Source organism: Palaemon carinicauda, chromosome 15 (genome assembly GCF_036898095.1).
Source record: "Palaemon carinicauda isolate YSFRI2023 chromosome 15, ASM3689809v2, whole genome shotgun sequence".
Taxonomy (NCBI): Eukaryota; Metazoa; Arthropoda; class Malacostraca; order Decapoda; family Palaemonidae; genus Palaemon; species Palaemon carinicauda.
In genome coordinates this window covers 123,801,742-123,816,544 of record NC_090739.1, presented here as the reverse complement: position 1 = coordinate 123,816,544, position 14,803 = coordinate 123,801,742, and the positions used below count along the sequence as shown (strand labels likewise).

The following is a 14,803-nucleotide window of genomic DNA, read 5'->3' as shown; positions in this document are numbered from 1 at the left end:
AAAGAATTGGTCACGCTGACGATGATGTGATGGGGATTATAAGACGAACAGAATGCCATGGTTTTTAGTCGTCTGCGGTCTGTGGCTGATATAGGTATTCGCTCTCTCAGGATGGAAGGTAAGAAGTTATCTTTATATACATGCATGTATGGTATCCTTATTTATAGAATATGTTTATATATATATATATATATATATATATATATATATATATATATATATATATATATATATATATATATATATATATATGTATAGTATCCTTATTCATATTATATATATACACCCATATATATATATATATATATATATATATATATATATATATATATACATATATATATATATATGTGTGTGTGTGTGTGTGTATAATGTATATATGTACTGGATATAGCTTATTTATAAATACATATATATATATATACTGTATATACAGTATATATATATATATATATATATATATATATATATATATATATATATATATATATATATATATATATATATATATATAACATTACATATATACATTATGCATATATAGATGTACATATATATATATATATATATATATATATATATATATATATATATATATATATATATATATATATGTATATATATATATATATATATATATATATATATATATATATATATATATATATATATATATGACGTTCACCAAGCTTAAAGGTTGAAAGGCCGCTCATAAATGGCAGAGGCAAGGGACAGTGACATTATTCTAGCAAGCAGGACAGTGCCCTAGAGACTGACCATATATCATACACCCAAGCTAAGACCAGGGAGGACTAGATAATGGCTACTGATGACTGAACAGATAGACCTACAGGCTCCCCCAAACCCCTCAACCTTAGCTCACAAGGATGGTAAGGTTGCAGACACTAATGGCACTAACGAGTTTGAGTAGGACTCGAACCCCCGTCTAGTGATCACAGGCCAGAGACGTTACCAATCAGGCCAGGTCATAATGCAATTGTCAAGCACTTGGGTCAGGGCTAATCTACTCGCACCTATTATCTAAAACCAAGATAAACTTTTTATTAAAAGGTTGATAAAGTAATGATAAGGCTTTTTTTTTTTTTTTGAGACCAGTGGTTATTAAAGTGTAGTCCCCAGACCCGCATGGGTCCTTGGAGTGTTGCAAGTGGTCCGCAGGATTATTTGGGCATCGGTATCAGAAAAATTATAGGCCAAAACGCGGCTCAAAGGAATCTGTTGTCAAAGACCGTCCCCAGAAAGTCAGGTCTCTCTCTCTCTCTCTCTCTCTCTCTCTCCTCTCTCTCTCTCTCTCAGATAATGAACGAATGAATGAGTACGAAATAAAGACGAATGGGGCCTGTCGGTCTCTGAGGGAAGGAAGAAGGATTATAAAAAATCAGAATTGATATGAAGGAAGAAGGAAAGGAAGAACAAAGGGAGAGTGAACAAACACATATGATAATGATATGGAATAAACAATTAATCAAACATTGTGAATGAAACATTAACTGTACATACAGAGAGAGAGAGAGAGAGAGAGAGAGAGAGAGAGAGAGAGAGAGAGAGAGAGAGAGAGAGAGAGTTTGGGCTACGTGACAGAAAAAATTGATGGTACTAGAAATTGAATAATTTCAACAGTTTGCTTTAAGATATTACGTTTTTCTACAAAGATAAGGAACGAGGCAAATCTTTTGTGCTTTGATAGGTACATTTACTGTTGGAAAGTACATAATGTATTTTTTTGTCTTTCTCTTCCAACAAAACAGCAATAAAGGCTATAAATCTTTATTATAATTGTTGATTTTACTGTCCAAACAAACTAAATTGATCACAAAGTGCTTGCATCTGCAAAAAACGGTGTAATTGCGATAATTGGTAGATTAGCCTAGTAAGCTTAGTGCAACATACTTGTAAATGCAATTCGTTGCATTGATCGCCAGTAAATTGCTGTGAAAAAAATATGCCTACCTGTCTGAAAACATCTCAGCATGAGGCATTGAAAATTACTATTTCTATCATAAGTAAAGGTCTAAATACCTGCTTATTTACAGCTCAATGTAATGAGCTCTATCATACAGAGGCTCGCTGGCTGACACGGAAAAAAAAAAAAAAAAAAAAAAAAAAAAAAAAAAAAAGTTCTTTTCCATTTCTTTGAACTTTGTGACGAAGTGCAAATTTTCTTGCATGAATGTCATGACCTCTATAATCGAACGCATGACACACAGTGGCTCAATAAAACTGTTATCAGCAAGACAAAATAGAAGCAACACGAATAAAGCTGGACTTGATGTATGACCGTCTTGACTGCAAAGATTTTGAGTCTTTTTGTTCCTTAGCAGACTTCCTTTTTACTGCCAAAGAAGAGCTTCACTCAGTGTTGGGATGATATTTTGAAGAACCTAATCATTAAGTGGATCAAAAATCCATTTGTTACAGGCATAGCAGGGATAGAAATGATGACTGTCAGCCTATCATCAGTGGAGGTTGATAATCATATTGAGAATGCTACGAATGGGACACTTTAAGACTATTCAGAGAAAAGAGAAGGAAGTTTGGCCTACTTTTGGCCTCTACAGCAGTCCAGACAGAGTACCCTAGAGCTTTAGCAATTGCTTTAAAATAAAATTGGACACTTTAAGACTATTCAGAGAACAGAGAAGGAAGTTTGGCCTACTTTTGGCCTCTACAGCAGTCCAGACAGAGTACCCTAGAGCTTTAGCAATTGCTTTAAAATAAAATTGGACACTTTAAGACTATTCAGAGAACAGAGAAGGAAGTTTGGCCTACTTTTGGCCTCTACAGCAGTCCAGACAGAGTACCCTAGAGCTTTAGCAATTGCTTTAAAATAAAATTGGACACTTTAAGACTATTCAGAGAACAGAGAAGGAAGTTTGGCCTACTTTTGGCCTCTACAGCAGTCCAGACAGAGTACCCTAGAGCTTTAGCAATTGCTTTAAAATAAAATTGGACACTTTAAGACTATTCAGAGAACAGAGAAGGAAGTTTGGCCTACTTTTGGCCTCTACGGCAGTCCAGACAGAGTACCCTAGAGCTTTAGCAATTGCTTTAAAATAAAATTGGACACTTTAAGACTATTCAGAGAACAGAGAAGGAAGTTTGGCCTACTTTTGGCCTCCACGGCCGTCCAGACAGAGTACCCTAGAGCCGTAACAATTGCTTCAAAACACTTGATACCGTTCTCAACAGCATATAACTTCGAAATAGGATTTTCTACACTGGTTAATTTTAGAACTAAGAAGCGAAACTGAATCAATGTCAAACTCTAAACACGACTGAAGCTCAGCAGATTGGAGACAGATATTCAAAGAGAAATGAATCGGCAAAAAAACAGTGCCATTCATTACATTAAGTACGGCTCGAAATGTGAGGAGGGAGCGTTACTCTTTTCACGAAAGTTTCTGTGCAAAATAGAAAAATTTTTAATGTGAGATTATGTTAATGAAATTATGTTATGTAAAATGTGAACATTTAATAGATAATTCAGTAGGAATTTTAGTGTATTGCAGACTAAAAAATACACTTTTAAACCCTAAAGATAAAATTTTAATAACAGAGTCCCCTGCGCACTAAAGTTTAAGAAACATCTGTTTAGAGACCGGACAAATAAGGACAAGTATCCATGATACGTGATATTTTCAGGCTAATCGGATTATTATTTTTCTCTTTGAGATGCTAATGCTTCAAACTTTCACGCGGTTTACGTGTTTATCTCTCTCTCTCTCTCTCTCTCTCTCTCTCTCTCTCTTGTATATATATACATATATATATATATATATATATACACACACAAACACACACACACACACACACACATATATATATATATATATATATGTATGTATATATATATATATATATGTATGTATATATATATATATATATATGTATATATATATACATTAATGTATATATAAATATATATATATATATGTGTGTGTGTGTGTGTGTGTTTGTGTTTGTGTTTTTGTGTGTATACATATACATATATAGTCTCTCTCTCTCTCTCTCTCTCTCTCTCTCTCTCTCTCTCTATATATATATATATATATATACATTATATAAAGATTTCTGGCTTTTCACGAAATGACTGAAATTTTGTAAATCTTATTATACAGTTCAACTGATAGAACCCAGGCAAACTGTAAATCTGGTATTTGTTCGCAAACAGCACTTTTATGCGGTTTTTCAAGTATATATGAGTGTTATCATGGATTCTTATTCACTGAAAGTTGGTTTTGAATGTTTATATTATAATTTTTCTTTATTCCTGTATATCTGTTAAACAGTTCTATATAATTTCCATACATTTCATTTTCATATAATTTGTAGCCAGAATTGTTCAATCTAAATTTGAATACCATTTTTTTTAAATGGCTTATTTCTTTGATACCTTTTAACTACGTTAGCAGTTGATTCACTAATTATCTTTTTAACTATATGAGCAGGTAATTAACTATAGACAATTCTTTTTAGTGAGGCAGATTTACACCGACTCGCAGGGGTGCCCTTTTAGCTCGGAAAAGTTTCCTGATCGCTGATTGGTTGGACGAAATCATTCTAACCAATCAGTGATCATTAAACTTTTCTGAGGTAAAAGGACACCCCCGCTAGACGGTGCAAATGCGCCTCATTAAAAGAAATTGACTATAGTCACCAGTAATTGGGGATGTGTGTTTTCTGACAGAAATCCAATTGAGTCGTTACGATACTCAACCCTTTCACTACGTTAAGGTATCCCTACGCTGAAAGGGATATATATATATATATATATATATAAAATTTCTACCTGATACTTGGGATCGAACCCTAGCCCCTTTTAATGAAAGGCCAGGTCGCTACCATCCATGCCACTAGAGGCTTGACCTGGCCTTTCATTAGAAGGGGCTAGGGTTCGATCCCAAGTATCAGGTAGAAATTTATTTCTATTTGAGCACGATATTGTGTTGATATCTATCCACACACACACACACACACACATATATATATATATATATATATGTATGTATATATATATATATATATATATATATCAGAATATATATATCAGAATATAAGAATTGCAGTAAATCGTATCAATCAATAAATAGGAGATAAGAAAGCAAGCAATGAAGACAAATTAATATCTGTACCAGAATACGATCTGTTGGTCACATGGCGCTGTGGCTTAAGAGGTTCTATAAGGTTCAGATTAAGTTACATTCGATCCCTTTTATCTGAGTCACGCAGCTAAGGCTTTTGATTCTCATCTCTGGGGTTTTTGTGGTTTGTCTGTAGCTCTTTTTACCATTCAGTTCTCTTGGAATTACGTAGAATTGCGAAAGCATCTAGACAGTTCACGATGTTTTACTGTTGAGTGAATTGTAAAAGAATTAAATTAAAAGAACGGTAAATGCCTGGCAGCATTTATTCTATGATTTTTTTACGGTTTTAAAAACGGATATATTGGCGTAATGGAGTGATATTAAGGTCAAACTGTAAAAAAATTTAATTAAAAGAACAGTAAATGCCTGGCAGCATTTATTCTATGTTTTTTTACGGTTTTAAAAACGGATATATTGGCGTAATGAAGTGATATTAAGGTCAAACTGTAAAAAAAATTTAATTAAAAGAACGGTAAATGCCTGGCAGCATTTATTCTATGATTTTTTACGGTTTTAAAAACGGACATATTGACGTGAAGGAGTGATATTACGGTCACCAACCCGTAAAAGATGAAAACAGAATATGGTACAGTTACGGTCGCCTGTATTTTACTGGAATACGGCTGAGAACAGTAGATTTTTACAAAGAATTTCCGATTAAAATTACTGTTTTTTTTTTTTTTTAACAGTGTAGGTCTTTTTTCTAACAATAATTAATTGCATCTAGCTACTAAATAGAATACTGAAATTATTATCCCAGTCAGTGGTATTTCTGTCTTATCTACATAATTCAAATGTAAACGTCTTGAGAAAATCTCATGAGAAAAAAAAATTCATATTGCCTTATTATTATTATTATTATTATTATTATTATTATTATTATTATTATTATTATTATTATTATTACTTGCTAAGCTACAACCCTAGTTGGGAAAAGCAGGATGCTATAAGCCCAGGGGCTCCAACAGGGAAAATAGCCCAGTGAGGAAAGTAAAAAGTGAAAAACATAACATTTTAAGAAGAGTAACATCATTGAAATAAATATCTCCTATATAAACTATATAAACTTTAACAAAACAAGACGAAGAGAAATTATCGAATGATCTTATGAACTATCAATGATCCTGACACTTGCTGAAAAGAAAAAACTTGTCTGACAAATTTGATTTCTACTAAGCAAATAAAAATAACTAACTTTAAAAAGTATATACATATATATTTAAATACATGCATATATATTTGAAAGTATATTGATATATTTAGTTGTATGCACATCAAAAAAGAAAATAAATATTAAAATACACACCACAACACACAGACCCATACATAAACACACAGACACTCACAGACACATCCACACAGTCTCATATTTATTTATATATATATATATATATATATATATAAATTATATATATATATAAATATATATATATATATATATATGCGTGTGGGTATATGTATATATATTGTATACATACATATATACATATAAGCATATATGTGTATATATATAAATATATACATATATATATATATATATATATACAATATATATATATATATCAATTTATTGTCTTTCAGACTGGGCATTAGAGTATATATATATATATATATATAACATATATATATATATATATACATATACATATATACTTATATATGAATTAATTGTCTTTCAGACTGGGCATTGGATCGCGTAGCGCTGGTAACAGGAGGCGCCCGTAGAGTGGGTAAGGCCATTGCCACCTCTCTCCACAAGACTGGATACAAGGTCATCATTCACTGCAATGCCTCCAGGGATGCTGCCAATGAATTTGCTCAGGAGCTTAATTGGTGAGGCAATCCTTTCTCATTGCTTGATGAATTGGTTCATTGAGTGACCCGATGCAATTTGATTATGAATCATAGGTGTAGATAGATGAAATCAATACGTGTTAAAATCTTAAATTGGATATATAGATGGAGATTAAAAGAGAGAGAGAGAGAGAGAGAGAGAGAGAGAGAGAGATGAGAATCATACTTGTTGGAAAATGAAGTCAGTAAATGTTAAAAACTTTAGTTTGGATATAGAAATGAAGAGAGAGAGAGAGAGAGAGAGAGAGAGAGAGAGAGATCATACTTGTGGGAAAATGAAGTAAGTAAATGTTAAAAACTTAAGTTTGGATATATGAATGGAGAGAGAGAGAGAGAGAGAGAGAGAGAGAGAGAGAGATCATACTTGTGGGAAAATGAAGTAAGTAAATGTTAAAAACTTAAGTTTGGATATATGAATGGAGAGAGAGAGAGAGAGAGAGAGAGAGAGAGAGAGAATCATACTTGTGGGAAAATGAAGTAAGTAAATGTTAAAAACTTAAGTTTGGATATATGAATGGAGAGAGAGAGAGAGAGAGAGAGAGAGAGAGAGAAAGAGAGAGAGAGAGAGAGAGAGAGAGAGAGAGAATCATACTTGGTGAAAAATGAAGTCAGTAAATGTTAAAAACTTAAGTTTGGATATATAAATGAAGAGAGAGAGAGAGAGAGAGAGAGAGAGAGAGAGAGAGTCATACCTGGTGCTAAATCATTTCAGTAAATTTTAAAAACTTAAGTTGGCTATATAAATGAAGAGAGAGAGAGAGAGAGAGAGAGAGAGAGAGAGAGAGAACCTGGTCAAATTAGCAATCAGCATCTTTCCTATTTATCCTTACATCACTATACTCATTTGTTTTTAATGAGGCGCATTTGCACCGACTCGCAGCGGTGCCCTTTTAGCTTGGGAAAGTTTCTTGCTATCTGATTGGTTAGAATGATCTTGTCCAACCAATCAGCGAGCAGGAAACTTCTCCGAGCTAAAAGGGCACCCCTGCGAGTCGGTGCAAATCTGCCTCACTGAAAAGAATTGACTTATAGCCAGCGTCCCGAGACGGCATTCGTGATCAGCGGAGACTTATCCAAGGACGTCGTCGAAACCTGCCGGAGGCTGGTGAAGGAGGCGACGGAGAAGTGGGGACGTCTTGACCTCCTCGTGAACAACGCATCTTTATTCTTCCTGACGCCCCTCGACACGGCGACAGATCATCAGTGGATTCAATTGATGGACACTAACGTCAAAGCGCCTTATTTCTTAGCACAAGTCAGTATTTTTATTTTTTTTTATTTTTTTTTTTCTTTTTTAAATTTTATTCACATGCTAAGTTTTATTGTTGACTAGCATATCATACATTTCTTTTCTTTCAAAATTGTTAAATTTCCTATAATCAGTCATTTTGCTAAGTTTTGTGGCTATGTTATGGTAAATAATATATTCTACTAAAGAATTGAGAATCACAATCGAACAGTTTTAATATTGCTAATTTATATAGTCAAATCAGCGAGAAAAAATTATACGACTTTACCAAAAAGTGAAAACTAAACTATCAATGAATATTTACCATATGGGTATGATGAATTAGTATGAAGACTCAACGCATAGAGCTTCAGAGGTATGATATACAAAATAGAAAAAAAAAAACATCCAAAATCAGAAAGGATGGATTGACAAGCAAAGAAAGTTTCCAACCAATTAAAGAAAACAGAGTATGACAGCCCATTATGCATGGCATTAATAAACTATGAGAAAGCTTTTGATTCTATCAAGACTTCAGCAGTATTGAAATCACTTCACTTACGAGGAATAAGTGAATATTAATAATCCATTCAAAAGTCAAAAGGATGGATTGACGAGCAAAGAAAGTTTCCTGCCAATTAGAAAAAAAAAAACCGAGTATGACAAACCATTATGCATGGCATTAATAAACAATGAGAAAGCTTTTGATTCTATCAAAACTTCAGCAGTATTGAAATCACTTCACTTACGAGGAATAAGTGAATATTAATAATCCATTCAAAAGTCAAAAGGATGGATTGACGAGCAAAGAAAGTTTCCAGCCAATTAGAAAAAAAAACCGAGTATGACAAACCATTATGCATGGCATTAATAAACAATGAGAAAGCTTTTGATTCTATCAAAACTTCAGCAGTAATGAAATCACTTCACTTACGAGGAATAAGTGAATATTAAAAATCCATTCAAAAGTCAAAAGGATGGATTGACGAGCAAAGAAAGTTTCCTGCCAATTAGAAAAAAAAAACCGAGTATGACAAACCATTATGCATGGCATTAATAAACAATGAGAAAGCTTTTGATTCTATCAAAACTTCAGCAGTATTGAAATCACTTCACTTACGAGGAATAAGTGAATATTAAAAATCCATTCAAAAGTCAAAAGGATGGATTGACGAGCAAAGAAAGTTTCCAGCCAATTAAAAAAAAAGAAAACAGAGTATGACAAACCATTATGCATTGCATTAATAAACAATGAGAAAGCTTTTGATTCTATCAAAACTTCAGCAGTAATGAAATCACTTCACATACGAGGAATAAGTGAATCCAATGTTATCTTCTCCCTCAGGCAGCATCTACTCATCTACACCAAACGAAAGGGAGCATCGTTAACATGTGTGACATCATCGGAGAGCAGGCATCACCACCTCTAACTATTTATGGCATTAGTAAAGCTGCTCTGATCATGGCCACTAAGAACTTGGCCATTGAATTGGGGCCAGATGTAAGGATATACGCATACATTTCTTTTCTTTTACAATCATTTTTGTAAGACTAAATACATTATTATTATTATTATTATTATTATTATTATTATTATTATTATTATTAGTATATATATACAGTATATATTATTATTATTATTATTATCATTAGTATAAATATTATTATTATTATCATTATTATTATTTTATTTATCATTATTATTATTATAATTATTATTATTATCATCATTATTATATTTATTATTATTATTATTATTATTATAAATTCATACTAGAATATCCTGGAATAACAGTAATGATAATAATGGCAATGCAAATATTGTTTATTATTATTATCAATGTTACAGTAATGATGATAATAACATCAATATATCATTATTTTATATATGTGACTTAACAGTATTTCAGATAATGATATAAATAGGGAAATGAGTAATTTACAACCTATATAATAACGTTAAAATATATTATCAAATCACTAGGTCATTTCAAATAGTTGTGACTTCAAATTAATATATACCTAAATGTTGAAATTATTGTAATAAATTTCTCAACAACCACATATAAATAGAAATCAATGAATACATAAATGTTGAATTTATTGTAATAAATTTCTTAACAACCACATATAGATAAAAAAAAACAGTAATATCAAGAGTATTAGTTCTAAAAACTATTGTAAATAATCTTGATTATTCATTTTCATTAAGGTTCGGGTGAATTACATCTGCCCAGGAGCTGTGATGTGGCCGGAGGTGGAGAAAGAACATCACGACGTGTCTTTTAGAGAGGTGAGTCATTATGAAATTTTTTTTAAGACATAACGACATGCAGTAGTTCAGACATATATATAGCCAGGCCTTCTCCATCATAAGACTCAATACTAAGCAGTACTCTAGAAGTTTTATTCCAGCTGTGACCAAGTTGTGGAATGATCTTCCTAATCGGGTTGTTGAATCGGTAGAACTTCAAAAGTTCAAAGTTGGAGCAAATGCTTTTTTGTTGACCAGGCGGACATGAGTCTTTTTATAGTTTATATATGACATATTTGTTTTTGACGTTGTTAATAGTTTATATATGACATATCTCTTTAGACATAACTTTTTTTAGAATGATTTATTGTTAATTTGTTCTCTTCAGTTATTTATTTCCTTATTTCCTTTCCTCACTGGGCTATTTTTCCCTATTGGAGCCCCTGGGCTTATAGCATCTTGCTTTTCCAATTAGGGTTGTAGCTTGGATAGTAATAATATATATACATATATATATATATATATATATATTTATATATATATATATGTATATATATATACTGTATATGTTTGTGTGTATGTATGTATGAACGTATGTATATGTACAATGTCTTTGAGTGATTTTGCCTCGAGACTCTGATCCCGAGGTCGGTAAGAGAATCCAGACATTCATGTATTATACTATATGGCTTATTTGAAATATGAAAAAACAGGTTTAAATGTGCAAAATTTATCATCTCTCTCTCTCTCTCTCTCTCTCTCTCTCTCTCTATATATATATATATATATATATATTTATATATATGTATATATATATATATATATATATATAACCTATCTTAGATATAGGAATTTCCAATTGATCTACCCAGTAATTCTAAAATCAAATAAACGTTTTTGCTTTCTCTTTCCAAAGGAATGGCTCTCGAGAACGCCTCTGAATGCCATCGGAACGGGAGAGAACGTAGCGGACGCCGTTCTGTTCCTGGCTTCGCCTTCATCATCCTACATGACAGGATCCTGCATCAGGATATGTGGAGGACGTTCGCTGAAGCTCTGATGGGATCTAATGGATCATCTGCATTTACCTACTGGCGTCAACGTTGTTAATAATTATTCTTTGCGGACAGAGAGTTATTTAACCTTTTCCTGATGATCAACGCCTTTATATATATATATATATACATATGTATATATATAATATATATATGCATATATATATATATATATATATGTATGTATATATGCATATATATACACACACACACACACATATATATATATATATATATAAATATATACATTTATACATATATATATATACCAATATATAGATATACATATAAAACACACACACACACACACACACACATATATATATATATATATATATTTACATATACCAATATATTGATATATATAAAACACGCATACATATAAACATATATATAACAGTAATAACAAATATACATGATAAAATGAAATAGAAACCGAAGTAAATAAATCAAATCTATATATTACCTTACATAAATAAAAGGATTTTAAATCGTACCTGTTTTTTTTTTTTTTTTCTTTTTTTTTTTTTTGTCATAATCATCCTACACTTTTTGACTAATATAGCTATACTTCTGGAAATTGAAATATATAATTCTGAACTGATAAATAACCTCTATTCCAATACATATAGTACAATTCTTTTTAGTGAGGCAGATTTGCACCGACTCGCAGGGGTGCCCTTTTAGCTCGGAAAAGTTTCCTGATCGCTGATTGGTTGGACAAAGATAATTCTAACCAATCAGATAGCAGGAAACTTTTTCGAGCAAAAAGGGCACCGCTGCGAGCCGGTGCAAATGCGTCTCATCAAAAAAAAAAAAAAAAAAAAAAATTCATAGTCCAAATATTAGTCTTACAATATAGCATTGGGGGGGATGAATATTATATTATGACATACGCTTTGTTATCAAAGAGTTAATAAGAATAGTCATATCTTTATCGAGGTTATCGACTTCTCTATTACAGATTGATTACGAATAAAAAATTCCGGGTCTTCCCTTATCATCTTTTATATTTTTTTTTCGGATCCATTAACAGCATAACCTTATCAAAATCCAATTACATTTGACTTCTTATCAAAGAGATTAAAACGAATAGCAAGTCATCAGTAGGAAGAAACAGTTTACTTCTTTATTTGTGTGAAATCATCATATATATCATAAATTTCTTATATATTCCTCCGCCCTTAAAAGGACAAAAACTTAATTCATGTAAGTAGAATGTACTTAGAAAAGATTTATTATATAAAAAAAAAAAAATGTAGTTATTTCTAATAAATAATGCATGATGTTTAAGATTCTGATAGATAAGATCCAAGAAAGTAGACTGAGGTGGTATGGTCATGTCATGAGAAGAGATGAACAGTATATTGGGAGGAGAGTGATGGAAATGGAGGTACAGGGAACGAGAAGGAGAGGGAGACCAAAGCGAAGGTGGATGGACTGTATCAAGGATGACCTTCGATCAAAGGGATTAACCGGTGATGAAGTGTGGGACAGAGGTAGATGGAGAACGCTGGCCAGAAACATCGACCCCACATACAAGTGGGAAAAGATGTAGACAAAGAAGAAGAAGAAGAAGAAGTTTAAGATTCTCATAATCGTAATTATCCTGTCAACATTTGTTTAAACCCTTTTGCCGTATGTGTTATGCAGCAATGAGAGAAATGTTATATATATATATATATATATATATTTATATATATATATATATATATATTTATATATATATATATATATATATGTATATATATATATATATATATACAGTATATATATATATATATATACATATACATATATATACATATATATATATGTATATATATATACATACATATATAGGCCTATATATATATATATATATATCGCTTTCTGAGCGAAGATTCCTTAACGTTGTGAAAGAGTTAGTGTATCGCCTTGACCCGCAAAACTGTATTATAAAACATATTGATATTGATACACATTTTAAATTCCTTCTCTCAAAATTACAGAAGTTATTACAGAGAGGGATTACAGCCATTGACTGACTGTATGGAAGGTTCAGAATATGTATTGGAAGAACCAACCACCTCGTTGGCTTGTTTACCAAGGTCTTTCAATTTTTTTTTCTTTTTTTTCTTTTGACGTTTCATTATAAATCTAAATTCTGCTTTTTAACAAATTTCTAGTTTGGTATATTAGTTCATATATTTATTATTAGTCAAAGATATTGTTTGATATGACACTCTTCGCAAGATAATTCGTTGTGGTAATACCGTAAGTCTTTCATTTGCACATGCGCAGAAGCGTTAAATGCGCAGTAGCCAATTGCAAGTAGGGCAAAACTGCGCATTTCCACTTATGTAAAAGTTGGAAATGTTTGGAATGCCAAGTTTGTGTTTTGTTAATAAGATTGACAAGTAACTTTTTTCATTTGCGTCAATAATAATAATAATAATAATAATAATAATAATAATAATAATAATAATATATCAGTTCCTTCTCCCACGCCTATTGACACAAAGGGCCTCGGTTAGATTTCCCCAGTCGTCTCTATCTTGCGCTTTTAATTCAATACTTCTCCATTCTTCATCTCCAACTTCGGGCTTCATAATCCTCAGCCATGTAGGCCTGAGTCTTCCAACTCTAGTGTCATTAATAGTAATTGAACTCTAAAAGTATGATTTTTCTATATTAAGAGTTTGAATATTTATTCATCAATAATATATAAACGATAAGAATATTATAAATGAATTAATTTAGTTTAAAACTTCCATTAAAGGTTTAAAGGTTTTTAAAGACTGCCCATGAATGGCAAAAGCAAGGGGCAGTGACATTGCCCTATCAAGCAGGACAATGCCCTAGAGGCTGACCATATTACATATGATTAGCACCCAAACCTCCTCTCCACCCAAACAAGGACCAAGGAGGGCTAGGCAATGGCTGCTGATGACTCAGAAGATAGACCTATAGGCTTCCCAAACCTTCCATCCCTAGCTCACAAGGATGGTGAGGTTACAGCGAACAAAGGAACTAACAATTATGAGCAGGACTCGAACCCCAGTCTGACGATCACCAGGCAAGGATGCTACCACCAGGCCATCACAATATACTATTTTTTAGATATTCTAAAACCAAATTTAGAACTGGCCACATTCGCCTAATACGGTCAGCGCGAATTTTAGAATTTCCGAGAAATGAATCAAAATTTGAGAGATGACCCATTAATCTCCTCCGCTCATCTCCCGAGACCAGGACTTGTCGGAGA

General features: G+C 32.1%; 1 protein-coding gene across 1 annotated transcript; it reads left to right on the top strand.

Moving 5' to 3' along the window:
- LOC137654376 (3-oxoacyl-[acyl-carrier-protein] reductase FabG-like) lies at positions 1 to 11,664 on the top strand. The gene is made up of 6 exons (XM_068387977.1): positions 1 to 118; positions 6,845 to 6,998; positions 8,052 to 8,274; positions 9,593 to 9,748; positions 10,460 to 10,540; positions 11,418 to 11,664. The coding sequence occupies exons 1-6, from the start codon at positions 58 to 60 to the stop codon at positions 11,559 to 11,561; spliced, it is 819 nt and encodes a 272-aa protein (XP_068244078.1). The 5' UTR covers positions 1 to 57; the 3' UTR covers positions 11,562 to 11,664.
- The last annotated feature ends 3,139 nt before the right edge of the window (positions 11,665 to 14,803 follow it).

Coding starts and splice junctions, on each gene's coding strand:
- LOC137654376 (XM_068387977.1), top strand. CDS start 58: ATGGTTTTTAGTCGTCTGCGGTCTGTGGCTGATATAGGTATTCGCTCT. Junction 119..6,844: donor TCGCTCTCTCAGGATGGAAG/GTAAGAAGTTAT, acceptor ATTGTCTTTCAG/ACTGGGCATTGGATCGCGTA. Junction 6,999..8,051: donor TTTGCTCAGGAGCTTAATTG/GTGAGGCAATCC, acceptor ATTGACTTATAG/CCAGCGTCCCGAGACGGCAT.